General features: G+C 32.3%; 1 protein-coding gene across 3 annotated transcripts in view; it reads right to left on the reverse strand.

Annotated features, from left to right (window-relative positions):
- The window catches only part of LOC145297828 (mediator of RNA polymerase II transcription subunit 12-like protein), a 167,678-nt gene that overhangs the window by 35,522 nt on the left and 110,642 nt on the right, over nt 1–21,514 (reverse strand). For 2 of the 3 annotated variants that reach the window (XM_080144154.1, XM_080144152.1), the window contains exons 28-35: nt 20,564–20,725; nt 18,862–19,000; nt 16,261–16,329; nt 15,054–15,163; nt 13,156–13,279; nt 9,258–9,419; nt 5,884–6,023; nt 820–922 (exon numbers count right to left, since the gene is read on the reverse strand). In XM_080144154.1, the coding sequence (XP_080000280.1) occupies nt 820–922; nt 5,884–6,023; nt 9,258–9,419; nt 13,156–13,279; nt 15,054–15,163; nt 16,261–16,329; nt 18,862–19,000; nt 20,564–20,725 (1,009 nt within the window). The remainder of the gene's footprint in view (nt 1–819; nt 923–5,883; nt 6,024–9,257; nt 9,420–13,155; nt 13,280–15,053; nt 15,164–16,260; nt 16,330–18,861; nt 19,001–20,563; nt 20,726–21,514) is intronic. The other variant, XM_080144153.1, reaches the window with a different exon arrangement.

Below are 21,514 nucleotides of genomic sequence, written 5' to 3' on the forward strand. Positions count from 1 at the left end.
TGACCAGGTTAAAAGTTGCTTATGTAGAAGGCATTATCACATTCTTTGTATATATATATATAAAAAGAAGATATCAATCTTCTGAGTGCTTCAGACTTCTTTATGTACTAGATGAGATGGAAAGAATACCAATGGAAACATAAAATAAAGAACTTGATTTTGATGGGAGCAGAAAATTCTTTGAAAAGAGACATGTTTTTTTTTTTTTATCAAGAAAAATTCCCCTTATGGATTTTAAGCATCCTAAAATAATTTTTTCATCCTAAAATAATTTTTTCATCCTAAAATAATTTTGTTCATCCTAAAATAATTTTGTTCATCCTAAAATAATTTTGTTCATCCTAAAATAATTTTTTTTATCCTAAAATAATTTTGCTTATCCTAAAATAATTTTTTCATCCTCAAATAATTTTGTTTATCCTAAAATAATTTTGTTTATCCTAAAATAATTTTGTTTATCCTAAAATAATTTTGTTCATCCTAAAATAATTTTGTTCATCCTAAAATAATTTTGTTCATCCTAAAATAATTTTGTTTATCCTAAAATAATTTTGTTATCCTAAAATAATCAATTAGCGAAAAGGCATATTTTTCAGCAACACTTGATATTTTTTTTTTTTTACTTTTATTTCCAGTTGAGCAGAATTGTAAGCAGAAGAGTTTATAACGTTTTTATAAAATTTTGAATCAAATTTTTACTGATGAAAATTTTTTTTGCAATATTAAAAAAAAAAAAAAAAAAAAAAAGAAAGAAAGGGGGGATGTTATATGAAATCCAGATCACCCCCCCCAAAAAAAAGCAACATGGCTGTATCTTACCACCTTCTCAGCAGGAGGTTCCAATTCTTCCATTGGCAAAGGTGGAGGCTCCAAATAGAAACTCAACGGTTGTCGCATGATGTGCGTATGATAACATAACAATCTGCAACAAGAAAACGAGTTTAGAGTCGACATGAAAGAATGTTAAGCATAAGTTTTAGTTTTCAGAGAGAACTGTCCAGATCAGATCCGAGATTGTCACTGGAGGCTAAATGAATGGCATGATGCCGATGCAGACGGACATACATATGTGTTTTTATACATAGAAATCAGCAAATAGACGCCTCCTCCAATCACATACTTTTGTTAGGAAGATTATATATAATTTCAAAACAACTACATAATACATCTCGGTTCAAACAAAAATTCATTGATCAAAATAAGCACCATCAGAACCAACATACTTCTGCCAACACAAAACAAGTGTATTTATGCCAATAACGTAAAAATCTTGTGTTCTGGTGGCGATGAAGTCGTTTTTGACATCGCTTAAGTTTTTGAAGCATTTCTCATCCAGAAAATTGTCGAGATGCTTGAAAAAGTGATAGTTGGTAGGTGAGAGGTTTTGAGAGTATGGTGGATGAGGCAGAGTTTTGTAGCCCAATTCATTCAACTTCTGTAGGGTTGGTTTAGCAACGTGCAGGCGAGCATTGTCTCTTTTCTGTTGACTAATGCTGGGTGTTATTGTTGAAGTTTCTGATGCATTTCATCCATATGTTGACAGTACTTTTCCGCCATAATGGCTTCGTCTGCATTCAAAAAACAGTAATGGAGGAGACAGGTCGCAGACCACCAAACATTCTACATGAGCTTCTTTTGATGCAACTCTCGCTTCGGGAAGTGTCGTAGAGCTTCGCTGATTGTTGTAAAGAACCCACTTTTCATCGCAAGTCACAACCCAGTCGTGAAACAGGTCGTTCTTGTTGCGTAAAAGAAGGTAAGATGACACTTTATAACGGCATTTCTTTTTGGTTGTCATTCAACTCGTGAGGCACCCATTTATCAAGGTTTTTTTTGTCGTTCCAATCTCGTTCCAGTGATTGAAAATCGTTGTATACATCATGTCTGATTTAGAAACAAGTTCTCGAACAGATGTGCATGGATTGGCTTCGACTAAGGCTCTTAATTGATTGTCGTCAATATCCGATGGGCGACCACCACGCTCATCTTCAAGACTCTCGCCGCCGCCATGAAATTTCTTAAACCACCATTGTGCTGTGCTTTCAGTAGTGCTTCATGGGCCAAATGCTGCGTTGATATTGCAAGCTGTTTCAGCCTAGCTTGAATTTAAATAAGAAAATTGTGCAAATTTACTTTTTTTCCATCTTGTATTCAACGTTCTGAAAAAAGACAATTACTTTAACACGAGTGTAATTTAAACGATTAAACAGTGAAAAACACTCTTTAAAATGATATAAAAAAGAAAAGTATTATAACAAAAACTTATTTAAAAATACATCATTTGAAATCAAAATGAGAAATTCCGCAAGAACTTTCTTTTCAACCTAATACAATTATTTTGTTGAGGTAACGTTTTTTAATCTTTTTATAGGTCCAAAAAGGTTTTGTTTTTGATTTGAAAGCATCAGATCCGTTTTATTCGTTAAGAATTCAATATATACTGTTTATGCAAAATTCTCAATGTTTTTAAAAGTAGCTAAATAAAATAAAATAAAATAAATAAAATAAAGTAAATTTATTTCCTTTCTACAGATGTCAACCGTGAATGAATTTGTCAACATTTCACATACGTCTGCTGACATAGGGTGACTCAAGTGAATATGTTAGAAGGCATCATAACATTATTAGTAATTAGGGTCCCTATATGTAGAAGGCATTATCATATTTTTTATATAGAGGAGACCATAATCTTCTGAATGCTTTGAACCAAATGTGTTTTTGTAATTGGAAATTTTTTAATTTTTTTACAAGGAAGCCACTACTTATTAAGGCCTAAAGTCACTCAAGGAAAATGAAGTGTTAAACAACAACAGTGTAGTGATCGGTAGTTGCGGAGATTGCATAAAATTTGATTATTTAAGGGGGCAGCTCAACAAGAACTTGTTTATATTAGACTTGAAGATGACCCTATAACACAGTTATTTAATTCTAATAATAAAAATAAGATGACCCTGTTGTAGTAAGCTGAAAAGGTTCCATGGGTATGCAGTTTTAGGGTAGAAGCTTTGTTCATGGAATTTGTTTAGATTTAGACACAAAGAAGTGTGGAGGAAATTGTTGATAGTGGCTGTAGCTAGATGAGCATTTGTTAAAGTTTTGCATGGAGACAATAGATTAAGTTCAGTTGAGCACTTGTCATGAAAATAATGACAGACTTTCAACATCTCGTGTTGTTAGAAAGAAGTTGCAATGAAAAGAGAAAGACAGCACCTACTAAATTAGAAAACTGATTTTCATCTTCGTCAACTATGCTCTAAGCAGCTGTAGCAACAGTACTCCATTTTAAAACGTATTTAACTTTTATACATGTAGACGATGACATCGCAGACGATTATCCGAACATTTCAATGCAATTTTGATCGTCGCATATTCTTAATCCACGCCTATATTCATTTAAAAAACTTGCATCAAATGTGTAAACGAATATTTTGCAAACAATTGATCTGCTGATTCCTTGAACTTATCTCCATCCAATCCTAACTCTTTTCAACCATACTAGCACCTGCTCCACCATGTGCTCCAAGGTAACAAAATTTCTAAACAGCATCAATGATACTTTCTCTACATCTGAATTGTCATTCGTCGCTGTTGTCTTACATTTCTTGCGCACAAACTGGTTATCATATCTCAACAACAGTAATTCCACTTTTCTATTTCCCGATCGTAACAAACGTTTAAATATATTTTAATTTATGCAGAATTTGTAGTATTATAGAACAGATATTCTATTAATTATTATATTGTACTCAATATATAGTAGTGACCCCCCTCCCCTGACATGGTCCAGTCATAAAATACTCTTTAACATTTTTATATATATATATATTGTTACGACGTATCCCAATCCTACTGGGGACGGTAGAGATGGGTGACGTAACGAAATATATATAAAAAAAAAAAAAAAAAGCTACCCAGGTTCCTTGATAATGCGTTGTTATGGGAATGAGACAACTGTCCCGAAGACAACAATAAAATGAAATGTACTGGACAAAGAAATCACATAGGAAATAACGAGGACAAATATTGTCGTAAAATTAACAAACTTATTTATATAGAAAAAAAATAAAATAAAATTCAATTCAAGAAAAGAAAATTAAATATGCCTAACTAAATGAAATGAGTTAATGATTCAAATTCTACCGAGAGTCAATATTCACAGAAAACAAGAAATCGTCTGCTCAATTAGATACAGGTTCTAGGGTAAGAGAGAGATGTTGGAGAAATGAAAGTTTTGGTTGAAAAACTCACTGAATGTCCTTTGAAATGTGGCCATTTCTTTTGTCTCCTTTTTTTATATAGATTTCTTTCATGTAAATTGTTTACGTTTGATTACGCGCACGCAGGTTAATTTTCATATTTTTGTCCTTCGGATGATTCATGTTTCATTACGTGCGTGCGTGTTAATTGCTCCAAATATTTGTTTTCCGAAGCTCATCGAAGTCCTTAATTTATAGTAAAAGTTTCACTGCTCTATGGATCCTTCCTTCGCTGGGTTCATTCTTTTATTCGGTCAATATTCTAACTCTGACCGCTGATCATCGGCTGGTGTTGTTGATATTTACCTCCGCGACGCTGGCTTCACCAACTCGAACTTTGCTGACTTACGTCTTATCGCTTTGAAGCGCGAAGCTCCACTGCCTGTTGACAACTTTTTTCAGGCCCCTCTCTCTCTATACGATCTACCTCTCTCTTTCTCTACACAGTTTCTCTCTCTTATTTCTCTCTATTTTTCTTTTCTCTTTCCTTTTACACTCTTCGTTCACAGTATCTCTGTCTCTCCCTTCTACTCCTGCACGCAGGCCTCCCCCTTCCCTTTTTTCTTGTTTTGTTTACAAAATGTGACCGAGCAGACGTGAATTGAATCCTTTTGGCACGAAAAATGATACAGTGAATAAAATATACTGAAAATATATCTCCTCGCGGCTAAAAATCAATAAAAATAATTTATTATACATTTTTATAAATGTATCACAATATATATAGTCCAAAACCGGCTTCAAAACCTAGTAGATGATGCCCCTTTCTCTTCCCTACAACCCTTTTCCCACAGAAGAGACGCTGTGACCTCTATCGTTATTTTCATAACGAGTGCTCATCTGAACTCCAATCTATACTACCCCCTTGCCAAATTTTCGCAAAGAACATTCATCTAGCTACAACTACTATCAACAATTTTCCTCCACTTTCTATATGTACCTTTTCCATGAACCAAGCTTCTTTTCTGTGGAACACTGTTCTGCCGGCCTATTTCCCGGCAGACTACAATATGGTAGCTTTCAAGTCTAATGTAAACAACTTTTTCTTGATCCGCCTTCCTAAGTAATCTTAATTCTGGTCAATTTACACCATTAACGATTACAACACTGCAACCTTATGTTCATTAACCCTTATCCTTACCCTCGAGTGGCCTTCAAGCCTTGATAACTGGTAAGTCCCAAGTAAAAAAAAAAAAAAAAAAAAAAAAACTTTGGTCATTCCTGTTCATTGCTTGAACAACATTCATCATAAACTTTGTTCAAAATCAACCAAACAAGAACGCGAGCAATTTTTACATTCGTTCCGATCCAGAGTGACTGTCTTCTGCTTTCTTTTTCAAACACTTTTACGTTTAGTTCTTAACATAACGAGTCATCCATTGTTTCACAGGCAAACATTAAATCAGCATACATCATCGCTTACGAACAACTCGTACAAAACTCCATGAAAAATGCTTTTAAAAAACAAACAACAAATTCAGTGCAGAGTCTGGTGTACGCTTGCGTTAACATTTTTGCTGTCACTAAATTTGCTGTTTATTCTCACAAGATTTTGAAATAAGAAAACTGCTGATTCATTGCAATCAGCAAATATGAAGCGAAACAAACATCAAAGTGATGAACTCACCTGTATTGGTCATCGTATTTGAGCATTTTTTTCTCCATTTTCACTGCACCAAAGTATGTCCAGGACATCGGAGCTGGATTCTTGGTGCCCTCAATTATTTCCCAAGGCGTGATCTTCACCTTCGATGCAACTTGTAAACCCTAAACCAAAGAATAAGAACAAACTCAGAAATGAATGGAATTTCAAGAAAATGAATGAATGGAGTTTCAAGAAAATCCAGAAAAATCTTTGAATAAATAAAAATTGGTGTTTCTATATTAAACAAAACAAAAAAATATTGAATTTCAAACGAAATAAATAGTATCTACGTAATTGTAATATATTAATGAAAAAATAAATTGTGAAAGGTAGCAAAATCAGTATATTACACTTAAAAGAGATAAGTTTACAAGGGAGATAATTAAGTTGTGTTGCTTGTGTCACATGATGGACACAATTCAAAATGTTGAACAAAATTTATTCCCGATGTAAACTTTATCAAAAACAGCTTTTCATTAATAATTTTTCTACTTTATCAATTTTCATAATTTTTGGATATGTTACTATTTGCAACATGACAATTACGTAGCATTTGTTTCACTTGAAATTCTGTATTTTTTGTTTGTGTAATATAGAAGTGTCAATAATCTGAATGAATGGAAAAATGTTTTTCATTCATCAAAAAAACTCATTGTTATTTAAATGAATCATACAACATAATATTTTGTTATTGAAATCAATCGTACAACAAAATATTTGGAAATATTGGCTTTGAAGGCTACAATGCATTTAACCAGGAATCACGACAGCGGAACAGTGTTCCATAGGCGGGCAATTCTAAGAGAGAATCTTTGTTCATGGAATCTGCGTTTAGATTTAAGCACAGATAGAAGGTGAGGGAAATCGTTTATAGTAGTTGTAGCTAGTTGAGTGATTTTTTTTGTGAAAGTTTTGCAAAGGGGGGGGGGACTATAGTTTGGAGTTCAGCTAAGAACTTGCCATGAAAATAATGATTTGTTCATTAATTTTTAAGGGAGGTAATTTAAATTATAACTTTACTAGCTAGAAAGACAGATATACCAATGAGGCATGAACAAGAAGATTTCATAGCAAAAAAGGAAAAGATAACTGCTTGCTGCTTGTTTCTTCTGCTCCTCTCTCTTCCTGTCGTTAGTGATGCAACATTTTTTTTTTTTTTTTTTGTAAATTCAATCATTGTTTTGATCTTGTAGAAAAACGTTCCGCATTTGTGTTTTTGTATTTAAATTTTCTTTTCCAGCCTTTTTGAGAGACAAATTTCTAACAAGCTGCCATCCAATGCTAAATTCATAAAGTGACAATTTTTGAAAAACCTTGAAAATATTTTTTTTACATTGAAGTGATGCTTATGTGAAACTTTACAAGGATGAAAGAGGGGAGGGGAGGGGAGGGAGGGGGGCGTTCCAGAAAAGTCTTTGTGGGTCTTACAGATTGATGCAGTCTTTTGGCTTCGATTGACGGTCCGTGTTTATAGTTGGAAGACAGACTTGTAAATCAGAAAAACTGTCATTCCGTGTAAAAGTCGGGCGTCATTGTGATGTTAAAATAAACGTGATTTGTCATTTTGTTTGAAAAGAAAATCCTTTTGTTACAGCAATGACCGAGACGACATGACTGACATTACGGCCAATGTTGAAATCAAACTCCAACTTCAGGCAAAGATAATGAGCAGATGATCACAGTCTATGCAATGAATGACACAAAAATGTTTTCCTTGTCGTCTATTATAAAAATAGATTAACTATTTTGTACTTTCACCAAACAATTTTGAGGTTAAAGTTGCAATGTCTCAATACTGTATGTATACATGCTGCAGTTCAAATTCATGTCTAAATCCTCCCCTCAGAAAACAGACCTTTTATGCAAGCCAACTCCATCTCATTTGCATATGAGTAATGAGAATTTCACGTTACTTCACGATATCAGTTATAATCAGTTTTTTTTAATTTATTTTTATTCAATCTTCACCCCAAACAAGTGCCACTTTGAAGTAGGGGGCTACTATCGCGGACAATTTGCGGGGGCATTATGAAGGGAGAGGAGTAGAAAGATGTTTGTTCACATTACATTTGAACTTCTGCATATCAGTACAGTTGGGAAAGCAGTATCCCGGAACGGAGTTCCAAAGACTTGCAGTTCTGGGGAAGAAACTATTGGAGTAAAAGGCTTTCTTACACGTAGGGATCTCTACTATAAAGAGGTGGGACTTAGTTGCTTGTCGGGTCCGTCGGGGGTAGTCACGTCGAGGAGGTACAAGTGCTTGCAGTTCATCAGAGCAGTTACCATAAAAGTATTTGTAGAACAGGCAGAGGGATGCAACATTTCGTCGATGGGACAGAGGCTGAAGCTTAGAGGACAGATCAGGTTGGCGACTCTTTTGAACCCTGTCCAGGAGTGAGAGACAAGCAGCAGATGCACCAGCCCAAATGTGACAGCAATACTCCATACATGGGTGGATGGTGGCCTTATAGAGGTACAGGATACTTTCAGGCGTAAGTAATTTTCTGGCACGGTAGAGAGAGCCCACCGTCTTTGCAGCAGTCTTGGCAATGCTCTCAATGTATATATTCCAGTTCATGTTCCCTGTAAATGTTAGGCCGAGGAGTTTAAAGGACGTACTTTCAGGCAGTGTATTCTTAGCCATTGCTATTGGTGGTAGAAAAGGTTTCTTGTAGTTATTGAAGGAAAGGTGTCATTTTGCTTTTCGTTTTTTGACCATAAACCAACTTTATACATTTCACAAACTAATCCAAAAATTTGACGTAAATCCCTTCCACATGCTTATTACTTGCTACGAGTGGTGATATGCTATTATATTCTACAAAATGATTTTATAGCAAAAATCCACCAACAACCAAATCCAAATAGAAAGACTTCAATCAATACAAAATAATTCTTTCCACTTGGAAACCTGATCTATTTTATATGAATAGAAATTGTAAATTCAGTTATCTGCAACAAAGCAAAATTGTAAAAATGCTTTATAAACAAATACTGATATCTGCTCATCAACATAACGTGTGTATAATCGTTTACTTGTGTATATAAACATTCATGGGTTTATCTGATTATTTGTGTGTGTGTGTGATGCAGGTGTCCGTCTAGTGTTTTTGCGTTTGTACATGTTGATATATTAACAGATATAGTTCAACAACAGACAGATAACATAACAAAAAGGGAGGGATAACAATTCTCCAGGGTTTGATATCTGGCCAATCAGGGAAACATACTTGGTCCATTTTTTGTCTTGTGTTGAGGGATTTCCATGAAAACGAAATAAAACTCACAGCCGTCATCCCACCACAGTGTTTGTGTATAAAAAAAAAAAAAAAGGGAGGGGGAGGGGAAGTACTGACCTGTTTTCTCCCAATTGAATCAAATCCTGCAATTTTATTGCCCTTCGTATCTACAAGTGTTCCATGGGGTTCACACGTGACAACTTCATAGAATTTCTTTGGTAATGGCAAAAGTTGTCGAACCTTGTCGATACAAGTGTTATTTTTATCGCCCAATTCTCGCTGCAAAAAGAGAAACATTAAAAGCAACTAAAGATTTGTTTGGAAATTTTTACAAACAAAATGGCTGAGTTTTTAGTCTGCATCCAACAAGTTTTTAGTCTGCATCCAACAAGTTTTGCAAATGTTTATAACAATTGTTTCATGTCGACTAAAAAATAAAAATATTCCAACTTGTCATGAAGCTGTTTGACAATTTCAGAATTATTCAATGGACTGCCAGGCATTGGTTAATTGCCAATCCTTGAAGATGTAAAATTTAATTTACCATGCGTATTGAACTGTTATTTGCAGTCCATTGAAGGTTGTAGATGGAAATGTTCAAAAAATGGACTCCATCATTCAAAACATTTTTTGAGCAAATCAAACTTTCTTTATGAACAATTATGTTTATAATTTATATGTGGAATTAGGATTTCTTTTAGTTTCTATATAAAACATGAACTCAGCCGACATTCTCTTTCTAGGCTGCTGTGTCAACGCATCAGCAATTATTTAACTTTGGATGAGTGGATTTTGCACCTTAACATGACTTTGATAATTAAAATTATTTTTTTACGGTTATTTCAAATTTTTATTGAAATCAGAAACAGTATGCCGATTAATAATCTGTATTATTCAAATTATTGTTTTTTTATCTTAAATTTTATTTACATGTTTTTGCTAACGTCACCTTTGATCTTCTTCGAGTATATTTTTGTCAAACTCTGGAATTTGTACGGATTTCAAATGAAACTCTTTATTTAATCCATGAAGACAGATGATGAACCTTTCAGATATTTAGAGACTCATGAAAACTTTTTGGACAAAATCAGAATTCCCACGATGAGGATCGTCATACTAACTCGAAATAACGATATTACAGACATATTGTAAAAGAATGTTTGTAAGTGTGAATCCATTGACCTAGTCAATACCACCTCCCCAAAAATGTAAAGAAAAAAGATTAAGTTAAAACCTGCTTTCATATAGGAGTGAACAACCCCCTCCTTCTCCATCTGAGAAAAAGAAAAAAATGAGAGGGATCATAATTTGAAATTATGTTGAATTAAAACGTTAGTATATGCATTTTGTCGCTATTTTTTTTTTTTTTTATTGACCGCTTTTTGTTCGGCATAATCACGTTGACACACCGTTTAGCCTGGTTAATACTGAAATGGGTGACCATTTGTGAATTCCGCTCTCTGCTTATTTTGACCTTGTTTACAGTCATCCTGGACGTGAGGGCAGAGAGAGAAAAACAAAACAGAAGTAACGCTCACTGTTAACAGGGATATATGTTAAATAATGACAAGACATTCTTTTCATCTTTCAGACAGTGATATTTTAAACAGTGTCAGTGAAACAATAGATCTGCTTCTGTTCAGTCTTAAAAGATAATGGATACCACCTACAAGGTAGTTGTGCGGGAAATAACCACACCTTCTGAATTGACGTTGCTTGAGTCCAGTGACAAGGAAAAGTCCAGGACGACTGTAAACAAGGTCAAAATAAGCGGAGAGCGGAATTCACAAATGGTCACCCATTTCAGTATTAACCAGGCTAAACGGTGTGTCAACGTGATTATGCGTATACAATTAACAATAGATAACAAGAACAAAAAACGGTCAATAAAAAAAAAAAAAAATAGCGACAAAATGCATATACTAACGTTTTAATTCAACATAATTTCAAATTATGATCCCTCTCATTTTTTTCTTTTCCTCAGATGGAGGAGGAGGGGGTTGTTCACTCCTATATGAAAGCAGGTTTTAACTTAATCTTTTTTCTTTACATTTTTGGGGAGGTGGGTTTTGACTAGATCAATGCATTCACACTTTCGAACATTCTTTTACAATGTCTGTAATATCGTTATTTCGAGTTAATATGACGATCCTCATCGGGGGAATTCTGATTTTGTCTAGAAAGTTTTCATGAGTCTCTAAATATTTGAAAGGTTCATCATCTGTCGATCTTTGGCGGATCACATCAACCCATTTGGCAAGGACTTTTCATGGAGGACGACACATCAACCGGTTGAGGGAGGAACGTCTTTGCAGTACATAAAGCAATTCTCTCACATTTACACATCATGAAGTCTAGAATGCTAGCAACCTCCCTTTATAACCATATGGGGCTGCATCTATGGATAATGACAACTGACAATGATTTAGGTCCTGCTTACTTAATAGAGGGGAACAAATCAACTTTATTTTATCATATGCATAGATAATGTAAATAAATAACACAATTTTGTATCGAGATAATGTAAATAAATAACAATTATATATCGAGATAATGTAAATAACACAATTTTGTATCGAGATAATGTAAATAAATAACAATTATATATCAAGATAATGTAAATAACACAATTTTGTATCGAGATAATGTAAATAAATAACAATTATATATCAAGATAATGTAAATAACACAATTTTGTATCGAGATAATGTAAATAAATAACAATTATATATCGAGATAATCTGAATAAATAGATAATGTAAATAAATAACACTTTTATATCAAGATAATCTGAATAAATAGATAATGTAAATAAATAACACTTTTATATCAAGATAATCTGAATAAATAATGTAAATAAATAACAATTTTATATCAAGATAATCTGAATAGATAATGTAAATAAATAACAATTATATATCAAGATAATGTAAATAACACAATTTTGTATCGAGATAATGTAAATAAATAACAATTATATATCGAGATAATCTGAATAAATAGATAATGTAAATAAATAACACTTTTATATCAAGATAATCTGAATAAATAGATAATGTAAATAAATAACAATTATATATCAAGATAATCTGAATAGATAATGTAAATAAATAACAATTTTATATCGAGATAATGTAAATAAATAACAATTATATATCAAGATAATGTAAATAACACAATTTTGTATCGAGATAATGTAAATAAATAACAATTATATATCAAGATAATGTAAATAACACAATTATATATCGAGATAATGTAAATAAATAACAATTATATATCAAGATAATGTAAATAACACAATTTTGTATCGAGATAATGTAAATAAATAACAATTAAATATCAAGATAATGTAAATAACACAATTTTGTATCGAGATAATGTAAATAAATAACAATTAAATATCGAGATAATCTGAATAAATAGATAATGTAAATAAATAACAATTAAATATCGAGATAATCTGAATAAATAGATAATGTAAATAAATAACAATTAAATATCGAGATAATCTGAATAAATAGATAATGTAAATAAATAACAATTAAATATCGAGATAATCTGAATAAATAGATAATGTAAATAAATAACAATTAAATATCGAGATAATCTGAATAAATAGATAATGTAAATAAATAACAATTAAATATCGAGATAATCTGAATAAATAGATAATGTAAATAAATAACAATTAAATATCGAGATAATCTGAATAAATAGATAATGTAAATAAATAACAATTAAATATCGAGATAATCTGAATAAATAGATAATGTAAATAAATAACAATTAAATATCGAGATAATCTGAATAAATAGATAATGTAAATAAATAACAATTAAATATCGAGATAATCTGAATAAATAGATAATGTAAATAAATAACAATTAAATATCGAGATAATCTGAATAAATAGATAATGTAAATAAATAACAATTATATATCAAGATAATCTGAATAAATAATACGTGGGCAGAGATTAATGCAAAGAAGAATACAAATACAAATTTCTTACCTTGACTTTTTTTATGAGATTCTGATAGGCCCTTTTATTATCATCCCCTTTTTCGTTTGAATCCGCTAACAATGTTCCATGTATGAGCACGCTTAACATATCTATGACGGTGGTGAATAGTTCGCTATAGAAGAGAGAGAGAGAAAAGTATAAGCAGCCATTAAAAAGAAACGATAGTCAAGTGGTGGAAGGGGAGTAAGAAGAAAGCCACAACAAATCATGTGGGGTGGGGAATACAAACAGGGACACAAAGATACAGGCAAGTGCGGATCGACACATACAGCAGAGAAAATAAGGATACGTAGACATCATATTTGAAAAACGTTCCAAAAGTAATGCCTCCTATTTTTTCTTTTTTTAATTTCATCTGAGTGGATCAGAGGGGATTGCAAATTGCACTGTTAAGATGACTGAACTTATGCATTCACTATCTAAAAACACAGAAACGCATCCATGTAGGTAGAATAAGATATCTTGCCTTTGGTAAAATTTATTTGTTGTATATTTTTTTCACCCCTTTTTCGTTTTGATAGCTTTCGTTTAAAAATGTGTTATGATATGTGCACAAGCATGACACGAGTAACACAATCACATTCGTTGAAATGCGACACTTTTTTCAGATGAAAAATTGTTGCATCTCAAGGATGGGATAACGTTCTAGCTGCGTCAGCTTATGTAATTTTTCGCAACTGTATTCTTAGTATCATCTGCACTGGTGATTGAACCTTCAACCTCCAAAAGAGTGTCACTTAGAACTGAATTTTACCAAAGTACTTTCTGTTATGCTATGGCTTTCGGCCTTGTAATATAGTCTGTGATTGGCTCAGCTTCCATACGCTTTAAAGATGTTAGTTTTGTATATGAACAAATAATTTTGGATTTCCCTTGGATAAATAATGCTTTCTTAATATGTTCAATGCTTTGCAGCTACCATCCAAGGTATTTCGCATTATCAAAGTCTTTTGCAGTCTAAACAGTGTACCAAGTCTGCAGAAACAGTTGCGTTCATTTCAACAAATTCAGGGTCGTTCCGATTTTCAGATTGTATCTGAATTATTTTATGTCATTTTTAAATTTGGAAATAACCCTAAAATTTCACCTGCCACAATTTGAATTTCCATTCCAATCCATTGAAGTAAATAACCTTTAGCGTTGTAAACCATTTTAGTTTTAGAAGAGAAGAATAATTTTCCATTGGATAGCTAATCTTTTTTTTTTTTTTTTTTTACATAGGCATCACCACATTATCAAGGCCAAGAGGCCACTCAAGGATAAGGGTTAAAGAGTGTACAGTAGAAATTGGACAATGTAGTAATCATTAGTAATGAAAATTTGGTAAATTTGATAACTTATATGGAATGGCTCATCAAGAACTTATTTACGTTAGACTTGAACACAACCATATTGTAGTCAGCCAGAAAGCAGGAAAACGGAAGACAATTCCACAGGCGTGCAGTTTTAAGAAAGAAGCTTTGTTTATGGAATCTACGTTTAGGTTTAGGCACAGATAAAGAGTGGGGGGAATTATTGATCTGCAGAAATCTTGATTTGTAAAAGCTTGCTGATGAAGAATAGAGTTTCCCGTTGGATAGCGAAAATGTAAAAGTCCTGAAGAGCAAAGTTTCTTCTCATGTGACGTGCGAAAAGTATGTGCAGCATCCTAAAATATCCAGTATGTTTTATGGAGCCATTCCGGTTTCTGATTGGTTGGTAGCAGAACGTCTTTCCATTTCATTGGTCAGTTCGTATCAACCTTGTCTGTAAGCAGAACCCTCTCTCTTTCTGTAATCATACCCTCATTTATTATGCCAAAAATATTGCAACAGATTGTTTTATAATATCCCCAATTTTTGTTTGTTTTCAAAAACATCAGATAATGGGTGAAGATAATTACTTACTAATTCGTTTCCATATCGACCACGCCATGACTTATAAGTTGGACCAATAATATTGCCCAATCACTTGTGGTTGTGTTGTTTCTTTGAATTGTATCAAACATACCACCGACCTGCGTTGAAAACAGAAAATGAAAAATATGATGCATTTGGAATGGCAGAGATCAATAAAATTGTTACAAAATAATTGCAGAAGATCGAACACATTTTGTTTTATGTTTCTCTTCAGGTTTGAAAATTTATTAGAAAGTTTTCAATAACTAAATCTATAACACAATTCAATGTAATAGATTAATTTTTCAGAGGTCATATATATTTTCCTTTAATAAAAGACGTTTTTTTGTCTATTAATTCTACTTTCAATCCTTTCCAACTTCCAAATAACAATCTTCATTTCAGGCAGGAACTGGCTGATGTAATGACCATATTTACCATAAGTACGAGTACTTTCCAATCCTTCTGGGTTCATTGTAAAGGATAAATTAGTTGAACTAGTTTTGAACAATTTATATAATTTTTTCTTCATAACGTGTATATTTTTTCATTGGTTAATTATTTTAATAACTTTATTAAGGATATTACTGCCAGAAGTGAAGACCATTATTCAGAAGTTGAAAAGAATCAAAAACAGAATTAATGGGCAAAAAATGTCCATTTTATTTAATGAAATATGTCTACGAAAAAATGCCGCCTATATATATATATATTTTTACACACACAACTACAATGCAAACACATATGTATATATATTATAATTATTTCATGTATCCACATAAAATGTTATACAGATGAATATTTTATCTATCAATTTTCAGTGTTTACTTCAACAGTGATCAATACGCAAGTAGATTTTTTTTTTTTTTTTACATGGAGGTCATCACTTATCAACGCCCAGAAGCCACTCGGAGATAGATAAGGGTTAGAGTTAAGTAGTAAGTTATGAAATTATATATATATATATATATATATATATACACACACACACCAAATGAAGAAAATCATAAGCTAAACTATTTGATTAAATTACATGATTATTGGAATATGACATCTTTGTTCCATCATGCATATGTACATCATGGAGTTTTTTTCTGTATTTTTGTTTTATTAAATGAGTATAATTCTAAATATACACCCAACTGACAAATGCTGCGATCTAACGAAAAAAAATGCATCATAAACTGAAGCGATAAAGAAAAGGATTGTAACTTACCAAACTGAGACGTAACTGCAAAGCTTCGTTGAGATTTTGACGGATCTTGCTCTCATCAGGACTACGATCCTAAAAAACAAAAGATGGAAAAAAAAGTCAATCAAAAATGGAAGAAACTGAAAATGACTACGGAAGAAAATAAAATTAGATTTTTAATTTAAAAAAAAAAAAAAAAAAAAAATGCCCCTTTTCTCCTCTCTGCAACCTCTTTCTCTACCAAAGAGACATTATAAGCCTGTCTCTGCTCTATCATTATTTTTTATGGCAAGTGCCCGTCTGAATTTCCATCTATGGTTCCCCCCTCCTGTCATAATTTCACAAAAAACACTTGATTAGCTCCCCTTCCCTTTATCTGTGACTAAATCTAAATGCAAATTCCATGAACAAAGCTTCTTTCTTAGAACTGATTGTCTCTGGAACTGTATTCTGCTGGTCTGCTTTCCAGCAGAGTACAACATGGTCATCTTCAAGTCCAATGTAAATATGTTGAACTGTTCCCTTAAATAATCAATTTATGTTCCAAAAGTCATGTAAATTGATCAAGTACTTTTTTAATTTTATTTAAGAAAATCAAATTTTATGATTTTTAGCAATTAAGTATTTTTAGCAGCTATCGATGTCATATTTATAAAGAAATTGATAAATCTTGTTAGTCAAATCGAGTTACTTGCCCTTGTGAGTTTTTTGCCCTTAATGAATCCTAAATAAATATGGTGTATACTGCCTATCAGCTTGTTATAAAATTTGAGTTTCTTAAAAAAAAACCCTAAAAACTACAACGTGATACAATTTTTAACTATAACATCTTTATTCCGTGACAAGTAAATATGGATTTTTCTGTATTTTTGTTTTTTAAAAATAACTGCCTTTTTAAATTTTCTGTATATTTTCCCATTTAGTATTTAGCTCAAATTAGTGGGCGTAAGTTTCTTGTTCCATGTCGGAGGGGGGGGGGTGTTATTTAATAACATTTTCTTGAATATATACATCTATTTTACTAATGAGTCACCAATTATCAAGACTAAAAGCCAATCAAGATACGGGTTAATGAAACAGATTGTCAGTTAAACGATGAAGAATATTATGAGAGGATTTGAAAATGATGGAATGAACAAAATTTGATGACTTGTGATGACGATTTATGACAAGTATTTGTTGACATTGGATTTGAAGATGACCGTGTTGTAGTCTGCAGGGAAGCATTCCACATAAATTCTTAGAAAGACTGTTCATAAAAATTTCATTTGAATGTAATTAGAAGAAAATGCCCTTTTCTCTACCCTGCAACCTCTCTCCCACAGAAGAGACGTTGCGAGCCTATCCTTGTTTTATCGTTATTTCTATGGCAGGTGCTCGTCTGAACTCCAATCTCTGGTTCCCCCTTACCAATCTTTCATGAAAAACACCTGTCTAGCTGAATCCACTGTGATAAATTTCCCCCACTCTATATCTGTGCCTAAATCAAAACGCGGATTCCATGAACAAAGCTTTTTTCTTAGAACTGCACGCCTGTGGAACTCTGTTCCGTCTGCCTGCTTCCCACCGGACTACAACTTGGATGTCTTCAAGTCCAATGTTAACAAATTCCTAATGAACCGCCCCCTTAAGTAAACACTTCATCAAATCTCCACACTAACGTAATGTACTTGCAATAACCCTTATCCCCGAGTGGCTTCCAGGCCTTGATAAGTGGTGATCACTGTGTAAAAAAAATGTGTATTTGTGCAAATATATTTTAACAAATCGCAATAGATTAAGGTAAAGTAACGTGATTCGGTCTTAAAATTACGTAATACTCTTTACTTCCGAGGACTTTTAAAACCAGAACATGTTTGAATCAATATGCAAAAAAACTGAAAGTTCTTTGCAGTGGTGGTAGCAAGTTGAACGAGTATTTGGGATCGATAGAAAATCGCAGAACATACTTAAAAAAAAGTACAAAGAGGTAGAAAAGACAAGTTTTTTGCAACGGAGGTAGAAAATAAAACGGTGGTAGAAAATAAAACGGTGGTAGAAAATAAAACGGGTTTTCAAGATCAATAAAGAAAACGCATAATCTCTATCTTCTTGTATAAATCTCACCTGTCTGTGCCTATGTCCGCTAAAAGCTTTTGACATGCGACCAACACTAACAAAATTGGTATCGTTTGAAAGCTTAGTCTCTCACCAACAAATATCCAAAAAACATTCTTTCACCTTCAACTTGGCCACTTTTTACAAGGAGGAGTCACTTTTTTCGTCAACATTTTTGCAAACTCATCATACGCCTTCCAATGACTAGCCTTATTTTGAACGTCGCCAGCGTCATTTGTCAGTGGGCCCGACGACTAAACCGTTCGCTTTTTAACTTCCTTTTCCTCTTAGCGTTACAGGTTCTAGCCTGCCTGCCCACTGCTTAATTTATTATTTTTTTTGTGCTTGCATGGATACTCACTATTTTCATTTTTTTTTTTTTTTTACGGGGGTTGGTTGATTTTTTTTTTTTGTTTGAATCTGTTCTGGCTTTGTAACATAATTCCACTGGACAATGCCAGTACATGGGTCCTGCTAGTACACAAATAAATATAAAAGTCAAAAGAATAATTTAAAGTGTTTATTTACCAAAACTTCTTTGACGTTGTTGATAAATTTCTCCAACTGGGAATGTAGTGATGAGAGCAAGCATTCACGTTGTTCATCTTGTCCTTTCAGACAGGTGAGGATCAGAGACAGGAATGGTTGATGACCCAACAGCGACTTACTGGTAGACGAGAATAGGAAAACAACAATTAGTTAATAAAAAACAAAACAAATAAAGGGGTTTTTGTAAATAATAAACTTTTTAACTTTCCTTTTTATATGCGTAGCAAAAGTTCAAAATGCTTTTACTAAAAATTAATATGTATATCTAATATATAAAATAAAGTCAGCCTTTTTATTTTTTTTCGATTTTTGTCATCAATAGTTTTCTTCATGCAAAAGAAATCAACATTTAATTATGGTTCATCAATTCTTTTCATCGATCATTGCAGCATGTTGTTAAGAATAAGATGTAATTAGATTGAAATCCTTCTAGGAAATACTTTGACTGGGTCAGAAGTATTTTCATACAGATTATATTTTAAAATAAAAAATGAACTGTTACATCCCTTTGTTTGGAAAAAAAAAACCCTTAAAAATTCCAACTAAAAACCAATATAGTTATTTATATAATCCTGAATTTTCAATTTCAACTTTTAATTTAAAATATATTTTTAAACAAATATTTGAGTTTTATTTGAGGAAAGAATCGCCAACCTAATAGGTCCCGAACTGTCATCTAGGCTTCAACCTCTGCCCCATCGATGCAGTGTTGTATTCCTCTGCTTATTTTACAAATATTTTAATAGTAGATGCTACAACGAAGTACAAGCCTTGTTACCCCCTTGATGTTTAATCAAACCCGACAAGCAGCAAAGTCCCACCCCTACATAGTAGAAATCCCTAAATGCCAGAAAGCCTTCTATTGTAGTAGTTTCTTCCCCAGAACTGCAAAACTTTGGAATTCTCTTCTGGGCTCCTACTTCCTCGACTGTACTGACATGCAGAAGTTCAAGTGTAATCTAAACAGACATCTTGCTGCAAAACTACCTCCATAGTACCCCTGCAATTATGTCCCAGATAGAAGCCCCCCACATCAACATGGCACTGTGCCTTGTTGTGGGTGAAAATGCAATTAAAAATAAAAAAATAGAAAAAAAAAAAAGGAAAAAAGTTGTAAAATTATGTTTGTTGACGGATTAAAATTTTATGAAAAAAAATGAAAAAAAACTCATTCCAAAGATAATTAGACAATTTAAATTTTAAAACTGGTGCCTGTCAATGCCCATTCTGTTGAGCAACAGCAAAATTATGTTTATGATGATGCAGGTTAGTTGAAGCATCTTACTTAAATGACATCCCCTACCAGTTTTTATTGGTAGAAAAAAAAAAAACAGAAAAGAAAACTGAAAAAAAGAAAAACGGAAAATAAAGGAAAACAAGAAAAAAAAAAAGGAAAAGAGAAAATACAAGAATGAAAACAGGAAATAAAAAAGAAATTTAAAAAACAGGAAAAAAAAAGAAATAAAAACAATAAAGAAAAGAAAAAAAAAAACAGAAAAGAAAACTGAAAATAAAAAGAAAAACGGAAAATAAAGGAAAACAAGAAAAAAAAAAAGGAAAAGAGAAAATACAAGAATGAAAACAGGAAATAAAAAAGAAATTTAAAAAACAAGAAAAAAAAGAAAGAAATAAAAACAATAAAGAAAAGAAAAAAAAAAAAAAATCAAAAATGGATGCTTACCTTCGTTGATTTTTTTCTTTATCATATTTTGTTTTTGAGAGAAGATTGTTACTACTATCAAGAACTTGTCCAGCGAGTTTTAATAAACGTCCCTGGACAGTTGAAGGAAGTCGAGAAATTAATGGCGCTACCAACCATACGCTATCTTTTTCAGACTCAGGCCTGGCGAGAAAAAAAAAGGAAAAACATTAGAGATTTCAAAAACCTGAAAAACAAATGTCAGCTCAGTATATTCAAACATGTTTCACCTGGAACTATATTGAAATAATCTCCCATAAATTATACTGACCAACAAGAAAATGAACTCTTCTATATAAAAGTATAAAAAAAACTTGTGCAACATATACTACAAATACAATTATGGATTATTTAAAACTTCTACACGATCATGACTGATCGATTAAATAAAAAGTACCATTCAAGAATCCGTACAAATTCTTGAGGTCTGGCAAGATCTACCTAAAAAATGTCAGAGGTTAAATCGCTCAAAATGTTGTGAGAATAACAAGCAAGATGGAAACAGTAAAAAAAAAAAAAAAAAAATACAAATATAAATGATCAATCGTCATAAAAAATTCTAAACCAGTAAATATTGAAGAGTAAAAAAAAAAAAAAAATCCAGAAACCTACTCACTATAATAAAAGACCTTAACCCGACTAATAAAACCATCATATAGAACCATTACATGAAAATATTCCTGCTAATAAATGCATTAACTTTTGTTGATGCTTTCAAAGTAACATGAGCTTACCTTTTCCAATAAACAACATAATCAACATTATTAATGTATGTATCGATATGACATATTTTCTTTTCGATAAATTCTATTACAAGCAAAAGTTTTGCTTACCTCATGCGTAACTCCCTTAATTGAGATTTGGTCTGTTTGTTTTTTTAGAATTTATGGAAACTGACCCCTCAAATACATACTAACTAATAGTATGTTTGAC

This window comes from Euprymna scolopes, chromosome 18, assembly GCF_053919585.1.
Source record: "Euprymna scolopes isolate OS-2025 chromosome 18, ASM5391958v1, whole genome shotgun sequence".
Taxonomy (NCBI): Eukaryota; Metazoa; Mollusca; class Cephalopoda; order Sepiida; family Sepiolidae; genus Euprymna; species Euprymna scolopes.